This window comes from Sorex araneus, chromosome 11 (genome assembly GCF_027595985.1).
Source record: "Sorex araneus isolate mSorAra2 chromosome 11, mSorAra2.pri, whole genome shotgun sequence".
In the NCBI taxonomy this organism is placed as follows: Eukaryota; Metazoa; Chordata; class Mammalia; order Eulipotyphla; family Soricidae; genus Sorex; species Sorex araneus.
Genome location: NC_073312.1, coordinates 26,157,641 through 26,170,955, shown reverse-complemented (window position 1 = coordinate 26,170,955; position 13,315 = coordinate 26,157,641). Strand labels below are relative to the sequence as shown.

Here is a 13,315-nt window from a genome sequence, read left to right as displayed (position 1 = left end):
ACCATTCTGCAGGAGAGAAAGTCAGTGGGAATAAGTAAGTGGCAGGGGTGCCTCCAGATTATCTGGACACACCTTTCTAGTTTTCAGTTCTCATGCAGTAAGATGGGAGGCTGTGTGACAAAACCATTGATTATATGGAATTCATGTGTGACAGCTTGTGGGAACCACGCAGCTGAAAATCAAAACTCAGATGCATTTAAATTCTTGTTTATTTAGAAAAAAAAGATTTCTTTTCTGGCTGCTTTGCAGATTTGAGATTGCAAGGCCAGGAGGAATGGGGTATCTTTATCTTCCCAAATGCAGAATTTCACACATCCTCCCTAATGATCCCGGGTCTTTGTGGGCCAATAAATGTTGTATTATTAGTCTTTCTTAGGAATCAAGAGATCTGTCACTTCAGCTAAGGACACTTTAGGAGTATACCTTTAATTGGCGAGAGAAGTAGGTAAAAGAAAGGCCATAACAAAGCCAGCACACACTCTTCTGTGTCTCTGGGAGTCATACAAAATCTCTTGTTTGACATTTTACTGTTTATTATTTCTGAGTTTAGGGAAGTTCAAGATCTTATAAATTAGATAGGTATGAGGGTGGAAATCATTCAGTTGCAAGAGGAGGTTAAATCACAATCCATGAGCTTCTCACTGTAATTGAACAATTACATCCTACAAAAATTCAATTCAAAGTTTATTTGAGAGGGGTTGGGAGAGCCATACCCAGCAGTGCTCAGGGGTTACTTCTGGCTGTGTGCTCAGGAATTATTCCTGGTAGTGCTTAGGGGACCATATGGGATGCAGAGGATTAAACCCTGGTTGGCTGCATACAAGGCAAATGCTTTGCTGTACAATCGCCCTCACCAAAATTCAAAGTATTTTTAGAGAAACAGATTTTAACATGGACATCTGGGTGCAATCTTAACCTCTTTAAAAGAAGCAAACAATATTAAACTCTCAGAAAATAGTATTACCTGTGGAATTGGCTACTGGTGCAATAGAGTGATAGAGAATTAATCAATGTGTCTTTATTGAACATTTATCATGTTCTCAACTATGCAAGATAGAGAAGACAGGGCCCTACCCTGAGGTTGGTTCTGTTCAGTTTGAAGAAGCAAGTCATGATGGGAGACCACAGGGCTGACACTCTATGAAATATGACATGACAAGCCACACAGCTTGGACAGAGAAGTTGAGAAGGAAGCAAGTTTTCTGATGGGTAGAATGGTAAGGGTTGTATAGGTTGGGCTGGAAGGAGAGGAAGACTCTAAAAAGAAAATAACAGGGCAGAAACAGAGCAGTTTTCCAGCACATGAACAGTGAAAACAGTCTAGGAGAGATAACAATCAGAGTCCAGAAAGTGACTGGGGAGAGAGGAGGGAAACCTTGGGAGATTTCAGAATCAAACTGCAGACCATAGAGAACCACTGATGGTATTTTACAAGATAAGTGGCTTGATGAAAGCAGTGTTTCATAAGAACAAACCAAGCTACCACATTTGAACAGACCTGAACAAGTAGAAGAGGAAGGCCACATAAGTCAAAAGAGTGTGGTAAACCCAAGGCAGATGGTCAGGAATTGAACTCTGAAGATAGCAGAGGGGACAAAGGACTGACATGGTGAAGGAGACTTGACAGCATTTGACCACAAACTTCATCAGACAGGGAGGGAAAGGCTAAGGCAAGTATTTGGGTTCAGCTATTTGGTCTGATGGGCAGCTGAACTGATTGGGGAGAAGCTGAATCCACTTCAGTTGCTATATTCGTGGCGCAGCTGATGCATACACTCAGCTGGAAATGCAGAAATCTCAGCTCATCTGTTTGCTGAGGGAGGGTCACTCAGCAATGTGAAGGTAGTGCCGGAAGACAAGTAAGGTCAGAGTAAAGGGGGGTGTGGTCAGGGGAGAGATATGGGGGGTGCTTCGGAAGAGACTTTGTGGGATGTGAGCCAGGAGAGGCAAAGGAGCTGAGTCACAGAGGCAGTGTTCTCGGAGTCCCCCACCCCTCCTGGGGGTGGTCAGGGTGGCACTGGCAGGAGAGGACTCTGGAAAGGATCAAGAAGAGGATGAAGCAGTGTGTTGGGTGCAGAAGTGCGGAACAGGGGAGAGGTGAAAGGATGGGGCATGCTCCTCCAGGGGAGGGGGCGGGGCCCCTTCCTGGCAAAGGAGGGTGGAACTCAAGTGCAGTGTGGTCCACAGGAGCCATCTGTGGACATGGGTACATCCCCTTAGTATAGACTCGCTTTGTCTTCACTGCAGGCCCCTGCCAAGGGAAGCTATGACAGCAACCCCCCTTTGCTGGTTCAGGGACAGAAGTCCCACGGCTGCCTGAGGTGGGGTGTGTGTGCACTTGTATGTGCATATGTGTGTGTGTGTGTGTGTGTGTGTGTGTGTGTGTGTGTGTAGATTTTGTTCACAGCACCTTGAACTGACCCTCTGGTACTGTCAGCTCAGAGCTCCCAGTTCATTTCAGGAATAGTTTCTACGGACTATTTAAAGGTCATCCACACTAGCAGCAAAATAGCCTCCTGCTCCCCCACCTGCAGGTCCAGCACCTGCAGCTAGCCCCCAACACCAGATGGGGGATGCCCCAAAAGATCCTCAAGGGTGCAAGGAATCCTCCAGCCTGCAGAAAGGGGAGATGTTCAGGGAAGGGAGAGTGACAAGATGACACTTGCTATGTTTGGCTGCTGGAGAGACCCCAGTGGGGGCTCTGAAGGACTAAAAGCCAGGCCACGTGGCTCCTACCCTACCTGCCTGCACAAAGACCAGAGAGAGACAGCGCTGTCTGCAAATGGTTCTTCCCTCCTGTGTGTACTCAGGGGTGAGCAGAGGCAGGCCCCCCTCTTCTGACCCTCAACCCCTCCTCCCCCTTTGTGTTTTTCCAGGTCGTGACATGGCGAGCACCACTCTACCTGGTTACCCCCCTCACGTGCCCCCCACTGGCCAGGGAAGCTATCCCACCTCCACCCTGGCAGGAATGGTGCCTGGTAGGTGACAATGCTGCAGATACTTAATTTATGGGGGTGACTAAATTGTGGGTGAGCTAAGAGATCTGTAGACTGAGGCCAGAGGGGGCAGGGCGACCCAACATCCACTCCCTCCACCAACCATTGCTCTCTCCCTAGAGGCTGCTGTTGGTCCCTCAGCCTCCCCCAAGAGCAACCCAGGAAGGAGCTTGCAGAAATGGCCCGGGTAGGCACCCCACTGTCTGCCAGGACCCCTCCCCAACACCCACCCACCTGTGCCCCGTGCCAGGGCTGGGGGTCGCCCAGCCTCAGCCCCAGCCTCAGCCCCAGCCCATTCCCAACAGCTGACACTGCTAGGGAGAGCTTGCCTTGGTTGCCATGGAAACTTCTAGCCAAGCACCATTTCCAGGAACAAGTCAGTCACTCAAAGCGCGCCCCCCGCCACCCCCAGTCCCACATCCACCCACAGAAAAGACCTCAGTCCCCAGGAGGGAGCTAGTAAGGGGCACGGAGGCCAGGCAGAAGCAGAGACTGGTTACCCTCTCCTGGGGGAAGCTGCGCCCTCATATGGGGGTGCTGACCCACCCTTCTGGAGGAGTTGGCTTTGGGCTGTGCAGGTCAGAGTCACACAGACCACACGGCGGGCGGGTTTGTGGCTGCATCCAGAGACTTCCTCTCCCAAGTCCTCACCCCAGACTGGGAGCCCAGCTTGAAGCCAAAGAGTTGAAGCTCTTATTTGCATAAACACCAAAAATACTCTCATCTTAAATGGGCGGGGTGGGGGAGGGGGGTCACGGGGCTGCTGTCTCCTGTGCCCCCTAAAGCTAACTCCCATGGTGGGGTGGGAAAAGGGAAATTGGCATATCTCTGGGTCATCCACCCAGGGACAGCTGGGTGGGCAGAGCCCGGGGGAGGGAGAATAGCCAAGAAGGGGCAGGGTGGGGGCTGCCGGACCTAGTAGGATAGGGGCCAGGGAGCCAGAGGGCTGGAGGACAGCTGGGGGTGTAGGTGAAAGGTTTCCTGCCCAGGGTTGGGGGGGCGGGTGAGAGGTGCAAGGAGGAGCTTGCAAAGGTGGCAGCAGTGAGCAGGTGGAGGCTGGAGAAGGTCTCAGAGAGGTGGGGGGGAGGGGGGCAGTCTGCGAGGAGGTGGGGATGAGGGGAGCTGAGGAGAGCTAGTGGTGGCAAGGGGGGAGTCGTTAAACAGAATCTAGTGCTGATGAGGAAATTACACTTGTTTCATTAGCGATGGGGAAGGAGATAGCTCAGTTCCTCTTGGTCACAGTTGAGCTCAGAAGCTCATTATCCTGCTGCACGCATGCTTTCCCTCCTCGTCAATAAACAGGCTTTCCAGTGGCTGCACCCCCCACCCCCACCCCAGCTCCCTCTCCTACAGGGGCCCCTTCTCCTCTACTTAACCCGCGGTTAGGGATCACTGTAAACAGTCTGGGGTCACCACACAGGAGAAAGGGCGAGGGGGAGACCCGGAGGCCTGGCCTTTCTCCCGCGGAGGGAGGGAGGCGGCTTCCGTCGGCGCCCAGCCCACGGGGCCCTCCGCTCACGGCAGGCGACGGTCCACCTGCTTCCCGCCGCTTCCTGGCCCAGCGCGCGGCCCAGGTAGCCCATCTCTCCGGGGAGAGGCAGGAGGGGCGCGTTTCCCAGCTGAGCCCCCGACACCCCCCAACACGTCTGGCATCGCGCTAAGATGCCATTCTTAGGGCTTTCTGGGACAAAGTGTCCCGAGGGGCTTTCTTCGCTTCCCTTCCCCACTTCCATCCGAGTCCCCTCTAAAAGGCCCCCCGGAGCCCTCCACAGCGCCGGCCCTGAGAATACTTCCCCAGATGGCGCAAAAGGCGTCCGCGCTGAGCCCCGGGCAGGCGCTGTCCGACACATCCCTCCACTCGCGAGGAGGTTCGGTACTCGCCCCCATCACCACCACCACCACCACCACCACCACGGGCTCTTCCCCGCGGACTCGCTTGACTGCTCCGCACGCATGCACGGCTGCAGCGGGCACTGCCCTGCCTGCCACATCCGCCTGCAACCTCCGACCCAGGGGTGGCCGCTGACCGGGCACGTCGGGTCCCCCGGGCGTGGCACGTGTGTGATTCCCTCCACTCCCCCACCTCCGGCAGGGAGCGAGTTCTCCGGCAACCCGTACAGCCACCCCCAGTACACGGCCTACAACGAGGCTTGGAGATTCAGCAACCCCGCCTTACTAAGTGAGTAACGCCACCTGGCCGGCCGGCGGCTCTGCGCGCAGCCGCGGCCCGCGGGGCGCAGCCGCTCCCGGCGCAGGGCCCACCCCAGCCCGCGTCGCGACCTCAGGGCGCCGGTTCGGGGGTCCCGCGGCCCCCCCCTCACTCCAGCCCGAGGACTCCCCTGGCCACCCCTCGGCCCCGCTGGAAGCCTGCGCGCCGCCCTCGCGCTCCGCGCCCCACGGAAGTCAGCCGTCGGGCGGCGGCGGCGGCGACACGGCGAGTCCCGCTCGCACCCCAGCCGGGTCTCCAGGGATGTGCGGGGTCCCCACAGCCCAGCACGGGTCGCCCAGCCCCGGGGAGGTCTTTTCTTTGCTTTTCTTTCCTTTTTTGTTCTCCTGTTTGTCCTCTCACCCAGCCCATTCTTCTCCTGTGTTAACTTCCAGGTTCCCCTTATTATTATAGTGCCGCCCCCCGGGGCTCCGCCCCTGCCGCTGCTGCCGCTGCCTATGACCGCCACTAGTTACCGCGGGGACCACATCAAGCTTCAGGCCGACAGCTTCGGCCTCCACATCGTCCCCGTCTGACCGCCCACCCCGGAGGGAGGGAGGACCGACGCCACGCGATGCCTCCCGGCCGCCGCCCCAGCCCCAGCCCCCACACCCCCTCCCCAGGACCCCTGCATCCCTTCACGTCACCCCGTCCAAGGCTGGACAGGACGGGCGGAGCCGCGGGCGGGACCCTCAGGCCCGGGCCCGCCGCCCCCACCCCCGCTCGCCGCCCCTCCCCGCCTGCCTGGACGCCGAGAGGGAGGGGGCAGTTCCCGAGCCTGCTCCCGCCGCCGCCTCGGCCCAGCCACGCCGCCCGTCTCGGGCCCAGCCCGGCCCGGCCCGCCACTACGCGCGCGCGCGCGGGAGGGACACGTTTCTGTGACACACAATCAGCGCGGACTGCAGCGCGGCCCGGCCCGGGGCTGCCCACTTCGGCTGCTCAGGCGCCAGGAGGCTTCGCTGGAGGGACTGGGCAAAGGGAAATGAAAAACAAAACGGATTTTCTATCGAAGGAGGAAGAGCGTCGCGACGAACCGTCGGAGGAAAGTGCTTCGCCCCGCGGCCGGCTGGACTGTCCCCCCCACCTTCCCAGGGTGGAATTTGAATGGGAGCCGTGGGGAGCGGGCTCCGGAGATGCGGGCTAGGGTCGTGAGGTCTTTGCAAGCTTGGCACGCAGGTCCCAGCAGCCCGCACCCGCGGGGCTGACTTCTGGCGCGCCCCAACTCCACCTGAGTTGCCGAAGCCTCAGGATCAAACGCGCCTGCTAGTGACCAGACTCTCATGGGGCCCCTACCTCGGCGTCTCTTCCATCTCCTGGGCCCCTCCTCCTACCCGCTCGGCTACCTTTCCCCGGCCGCCCCCGTTCCTCTGCACCCTAACACGCCGCCCCTCTGCAGGCACGCTGTGCCCGCCCCTGGGGCGGAGTCCTTGGGCCGAGAGGGTCTTCCCCAGTAGGGGACCTGCCCCTCCTTTCTCCTCCCCCCACCCCCGAAACAGACTGGATCTGTTGCTGGAAGGAGCAGGTTCGGAGCTGGCGTCTGCACAGCTGCCGGGTGGAAGCATGGGGTGGGCGTGGGGGGCTGCCCATTCCCCTGCCCACTCAGACTACCACCACCACCACCACCACCTCCTCCTCCTCCTCCTCCTCCTCCTCCTCCTCCTCCTCCTCCTCCTCCTCCTCCTCCTCCTCCTCCTCCTCCTCCTCCTCCTCCTCCTCCTCCTCCTCCTCCTCCTCCTCCGGCAGGAACTGAACAGACCGGAAAAAAAAAGTCTACGTTTATTTAATATGATGGTCTTTGCAAAAAGGAAAGGAAAAAAAAAAGCAAAACAAAACCCCACCAGGCTGCTGCTTCGTAGAAAGACGGTGTGTGTCTCGCGTGAAGGCGACCCGTGTACATAACCCCGCCCTCCGCCCCGCCCGCCCGCCCGCCCGCGCCCCGCCGCCAGCCCGCCGCCCGCCCGCCTGTAGATCCGCCCCCGCTGTCTGTGCCGGGAGAGGAGCCGCCGGTCCGGGGAAGGGGGGGCACACAGCTCCACGCCCTCCGAAGCACAGCACGTCCGGGGGGAGGGGGGCCTTTTTTATGTTACAAAAAAAAAATTACGAAAGAAAAATCTCTATGCAAAAATGATGAACATGGTCCTATGGACTCCTCTCGCCTCTGTTTTGTTGGCTATTTCTCTGTAATTCCGTGTTTCGCTCTCTCCTCCGCATCTCTGCCCTCTTGCCGTCTCTTCTCTCTGCTTCTCCCCACTCTGGTCTGTCTGCTGTCTGCCCCCTCTCTCTCCTCTCTCTGTCTCTCTCTCTCTCCCTCCCTCCCTCCCTCCTTCCCCAGTCTCCTCTCTCCTCTCTCCTCCCTCCTGTCTCTTTTTCCCAAATCTCTCCTCTCTCAGTCTCTTCTCTCTCCTCTCTCCCGTCTCTCCTCTCCCTCCTCCTCTGCTCCCTTCTCTCTTCCTCTCTCCTCTGCTCCCTTCTCTCTTCCTCTCTCCTCTGCTCCCTTCTCTCTCTCTCTCTCCTCTCTCTCTCTCTCTCTCTCTCTCTCTCTCTCTCTCTCTCTCTCTCTCTCTCTCTCTCTCTCTCTCTCTCTCTCTCTCTCTCTCTCTCTCTCTCTCTCTCTCTCTTCCCCCCTACCTCCTCCCCCGCCCCCCTAGTCTTTTGTCTCTCCTGTCTCAGTCTCTGTCCCCGGCCGGCCCTCGGCCTCCCTCCCCGGCCCGGCCCGGCCCCCGCAGGCCCGTTCCGAGGTGGCAGCTCAGCCCCCGGCCTCGCCCCTCCTGCCCCGCGCGCCCCGGGCCGCCCCGCCCTGTAGTTGCTCTCTCGGTAGCGGCGATGCGCCCTGCATGTCTCCTCACCCGTGGATCGTGACGACTCGAAATAACAGAAACAAAGTCAATAAAAGTGAAAATAAATAAATAAAAATCCTTGAACAAATCCAAAAAGGCTTGGAGTCCTCGCCCAGATCGCTCTCCCCTTTCGAGCCTTTTTTATTTGAAAAAGGGAAAGAAAAGAGAAAAAAAAAAAAACGAGAAAAGAGAATAGTTTAAGGGAATTGCCGGCGCCCAGCCAGGCTCCAAGGCCCGAGCGGGGCGGCGAGGGTGTGAGGTTGAGGTTCGGGCTCCCAGGCCGGCCCACCCCAGCCTTAACGGCATTGGCCGGCCACGGGCCCCAAACCCAGGACCCAGCTGAACCCTCGACACATCCCCCGACGGCGCTTGGGCTCCGTGGCCGTTTTCAGTGCGTCGGTTCGTTTTGATTCTTTTCTTTCTTTTCTTTTCTTTTTTTTTTTTTTGTGCACATGAGAAATGAATAAATAATAATAAATAATAATAATAATAATAAAGTTTTGTATGTCACTTCCCATGGCTCCAGGTTTGTCTCTCCATATCTCTGGGACAGGCCTGTCCTCAAACTAGTCGATCCAAAATAATCCCCTCGATGACCGTGCCATTGCGGCCACCCACTCCTAACCTTGGCGGAGACGCTCTGAACCGAGCCCGCAAAGACGCGGCCCACTCTGATCTGCAACACCAGCGCACCCCTGCCAAGCCCGCCCGTGGAATAAAGGGGTCTTCCCTTCCCCAAATTTCACAATGATTCCATCTTTCCAAAAATGTAAAATAACTCCTCTATCCCGGCCCACTGCGTGGCCCTGCCTCTCCTCCTGCACCTTAGGTGCAGGTCGGGGTGCCTAGACGCGGGGTGGGGGTGGGGGGCGCAAGTCCTGCGGCGCTCGCTCCTGCGCGCAGCCGCAGTTTCCTCCCCCACCGCGTGCGTCTGGACTGGCCCCCCGCAGACGCAGCTCCCAAGTTTCCTGGTGCCCCGGAGAGGGTGGAGAGCTGGGAAGGGTGCAGAACCTGCGGGCTCCAGGAGCTCCAAGACGCGCCTCCTGCGCACCATGCGCCTTGCAGACTCCGGGTGGGCTCAGCCAGGATCGGTGCGGGCTGGGCGCAGGCGCCTTCACCGTAGGCGGCTTCCGCTTGGATTCGTCTGCTTGGGTCTGTGTGCCCGGGCGGCGGCGGGGCGGGTCTGGGTTGGGAGAACCGTGTTTTTCGGACACCCTTACGGTACAGGCGCTCCCGGGCGAAGGGAGGCGTGTCTTTCCCTGTTTCCTGTGTCTCTGTTTTGAGCCGGCAGCGCAGCTCCTTTGGGGCTGGGAATCTGCCTCAGTGCTTAAGCTGCTTTGCAGGTGTGGGTCCAGGGGGTGGACCCCCTCACCCCCCCTTAAAAAATAGCTCCAAAGAAAGGACGCAAAGGATAGTCCCCACTCGGTCTCTGCTATTGCTACTTCCCTTCTCTGTCCCCTCAATACACAAACACACCCCTTTCTGCCAATACCTCCTTGAAAGGCTTTTGAATACTGAGCTGCCTAGTGGATGAGGGGACTCCAGGCTGAAGCTGGAGGACAAGGGAGTGACTTTCCCCATGGGCTGATGTAACCCAGGCACCTCTTCCCCACCAGGATCCGGAGTCACCCATATTATCCCTGTCCCCCAACAAATCAGCAAGTCTCTAATCTCTCCACACCTGTAGCTTCCCACTGAGTTTTGTCTGGGGGCAAATCGGACTGAGCTCAGGGCTTACTCCTGGATTTGCACTCAGGGATCACTACTGACGGGGCTTGGGGGACCAAATGGGGTGCTGGGGATTGAACACCTCAGGTGGGCAGTGTGAGAGGCTATTGACTGCTTGCTGTATCCATCTGTCCAGCCCTAGAATCTTTTTCCTTTTATCCCCCCCCCCCCAGCTTTTGGGCCACACCCAGCAATGCTCGGGAATTTCTCCTGGCTCTGTACTCAGGAATCACCCCAGGCAGGGCTGGAGGACCATATGGGATGCCAGGAATAGAAAATGGGTGGGCTGCATGCAAGGCAAATGTGCCCAGCTGTGCTATCTCCCCAGCCCAGCCCTGGAGTCTTTTTATTCCCCATCTCAGCAAGGACTGAACCACATCTCCTCTGCCCCCTGCTCACTTCTTAACCACCAGTGTCCTGCAAAAATAACCTTCACGCTTCTTTAATCAAACTCCCTATCAACAAAAGAGAATTCTAAAAGGGTATTCCCAGTGCATTCACTTACAAACTCTGTAGGTGTGCTTGGAATCTCAGGACGGCAAAGAGAGCAAAAGAATGAGCCCAGGATCCATGGGCATAATTGGCATGTCCTCATCTCAGACATAATTAGATTGTCTTGGACCCCCTGGAAGATGAGCATCCCACTGTGGTGGCCCTGCTCAGAACCCAGGGAAAACCAGTGTGTCAGAGCTCCTGGTGGGAGGTTCACAGGTAAGGTTCTGGAAGTGGTCAGGGCACTGGGCTGGCCCAGGCAGTACTGTCTTCCTCTTCAGTCACAACTACTTCTCTGTGCTTGGTTTGGCTTCTGGGTGCTGGGAGCCCTGCCTGCCCAGGTCATCATGTTGGGGACCAGGGACTCCTGTTGGAATCCCCCCCCAGAACTTCTCACCTTCTGTTTCTGAATCCTCTCACTGAATTGGACGGTGAAAGTCCACTGTCTACAGTAATGGTCCAGAAACATGTAAGCTGTGTCTCTCCCAGATGCCTACTTCTGCTCAGAATCAACCGAGGGGCTCTAGGACATGTTCTCTAGTCTCTTTTCAGTCATTCACTAGACCTACAACCCATCTCAGACCCGAACCTCTTTTCTAGCTTCGGTGTTTCCCAAAACTCTCCAAATCCAAACATGCTCACTCTGCCCCCGTGGCATCCAGCTGAAAGACACAAAGTATGACCCTTATCAAACAATGAGTTGAGGAAACAGCTGGAACAGGGGCACACATGCCTAGTCAAAGTGTCTGAGAACCACTTTGTTCTTAGAGAGCAGTGACAGAGGGGTCCAGGAAGAGATGGCTGGAGATAAAGCTTCAAAGGAACTGTGAGGGGCCAGAGCAATGGTACAGCCTGTACCTTGCCTTGCATGTGGCAGACTAAGGTTCAATCCTCGGCATCCCATATGGTTCCCCTAGTACTGCCAAGAGTAATTCCTCAGTGCCTAGCCAGTAGTAATCCCTAACTCTCTGGATTATGAGTTGCAAAATGAAAATTAGAAGAACACAAAACAGCTGTGAACTAGACACTTTGCTGGACCATGAAAGTGTTCTTGCTCAGTGCCAGGTCCTTTAGGAAGCTGACCTGCCCACATCCCGTCCTGCCCAAGGGGACCTGGACTTTTACTAGAATTGAACGCAAAAATTCAAGCCCAGCCAATCAATACCCCCTCAAAGAACTAGGAAGACGGAGGAAATGAGGCCATACATCCTAATGGAGGGACCACACCCCCACCCCCACCATCTTCCCCATCTCACTCCTCTGGTCCCTGGAGCCTGGATCCCTGAGTCTTCCCAGATTCCTCCTATTTCCCCAACTTACCTCTGATCTGCCAGCAAAACCAGACTGCCCTGCCTTTGGACTGATCTTGGGGTTCCATCCTGCTCCCAGCTCTAATGACCCTTCAGCTGGTCTGCAAAAGCTGCTCCTGTCTTCGCCTGCCCGGTCCTATCCACTCTCCTGCCAGCAGTCAGAGGGCCCTCTGGAAGGTCCTGTCCCACAGCTGCCCAGAGCCCTGCAGGGAACCCCCTCTTCCCGCAGAGTCAAAAGCAGAGTCCTAGGGCTGACCTATTCCACCCGCCATGTGCTGTCTGCTCATACACACCCCAGTGCTGGTAACTGCCTCCCCCACATTTGTTTCTTCCACTCATTCACTGATTGTACCTGTTCACTTCTGTGCCTCAATTATGCTAAGCATCCACTTTCCCCAGACATTTGCCTCCCCACAGATCCCCCTACTGGATCTGTGACTGGCTTCGCCATTTCCTTGGGTCTCTGCCATAAGTGTTACCACCTCCCCCAAGCCTCCCCTGGTCCATTCATCAGAAAACGGACACCCCACCACCCCTCCCTGCTCTCTCCCTGGCTTCCCATGCCTGAGATGTTACCTTTTATTGGTGTGTGTCCTGTCCCCTCCTGTTTCAGTTGCAGTGACAGGATTTTTTCTGTTCTTTCTGCCACTGTAGCCCCAGAACTGGTCCTTGGAGTCAGCATACAGGAAATATTGGTAAGTCTATGCCGAGCAAATAAGCAAATGATAGAAATGAGTGGGAAGAAACAGTGAGAAAGCGAGAAACAAAACAGGCAGAGTAGAGAAACCCAAAATGTGGTATGAGAGATGCTAAAAGCCCACAGTTCCATAGAGGAGAACACTGTCCCCCAATCAGAGAGCCGAGTGGCTTAAAGGAGCAATGTTGGTCCCACATTGTTTCAGCAGATTAAGATGCAGGAGCACAGAATGCCAATAACTGCTGCCAATATTAGGAGTGACTCTCCCTTACCACCCAAAGCACCTGCAACAGTCCCCATTGTGGGGGGGGGCCCCGCTGGGAGCAGGGGTGCACCCTATCCTCAGTGGCAAACTGCCCCCGTCATCTTGTGTAGTTGTCACAGGGCAGTCCATTCATGTCACAGCAGCTTCTGCCCATATTTGGCTAATCGGGACCCCATAGCACATCCTGAACATAGTCAAGTTCATTTTTTAATTGTATACCATGAATTACAAAGTTATAAAAATAGTAATGATTGAGTTTTATGTGTTTATTGTTCCAAAACCAATCCCTTCACCACTACCCTTCACCAATGTCCCCAGTTTCCCTCCTGCCCCTCAGCCTGCCTCTGTGGCAGGCACATTTCTCCTCCCTCATTGTCCTACTCTCCCCTTCCCTGATTATTCTCCACCCCACCCCAGGGGCAAACTCCCTACTGAAGACCAATTCAGAGCCAGCAGTGTCCCTGGCTTCTCACAGGCTGGGAGAGAGACTAACTCTGGACTACGAGTTGCAATGACAGGGGACTTGGTACCCCTAAGGACTCCCCGCCACTCTGTGGAAAGTGCTTGCCTGAATGACACTCAGAGTCTGGCAGGGACATGCAGAGCAGAGACAGAGAGAGAAGTGTCTGTCATTAGAGCCCCTAGAGCTAGACCCCCATTTGGACTTTAGTGTCATAAGTTCATACACTCCCCATTTGTCACTTAAGCAAATGTGCTGAATGTCCGCTGATTACAACCAAAATGGTTCCAACGTACACAGCTCTGGAGGATATGAGAATCTTTA

The 13,315-nt window shown here is 56.1% G+C and overlaps 1 protein-coding gene across 4 annotated transcripts in view; it reads left to right on the top strand.

The window, feature by feature from the left end:
* PAX2 (paired box 2) overlaps nt 1-7,771 on the top strand; it is a 92,689-nt gene extending 84,918 nt beyond the window's left edge. Inside the window, exons 9-11 of one of the 4 annotated variants that reach the window (XM_055119057.1) lie at nt 2,877-2,978; nt 5,089-5,175; nt 5,598-7,771. In XM_055119057.1, coding sequence (XP_054975032.1) covers nt 2,877-2,978; nt 5,089-5,175; nt 5,598-5,674 — 266 coding nt within the window. In that variant the 3' untranslated portion in view covers nt 5,675-7,771. The remainder of the gene's footprint in view (nt 1-2,876; nt 2,979-5,088; nt 5,176-5,597) is intronic. The other 3 variants (XM_055119060.1, XM_055119056.1, XM_055119059.1) reach the window with 3 other exon arrangements.
* The last annotated feature ends 5,544 nt before the right edge of the window (nt 7,772-13,315 follow it).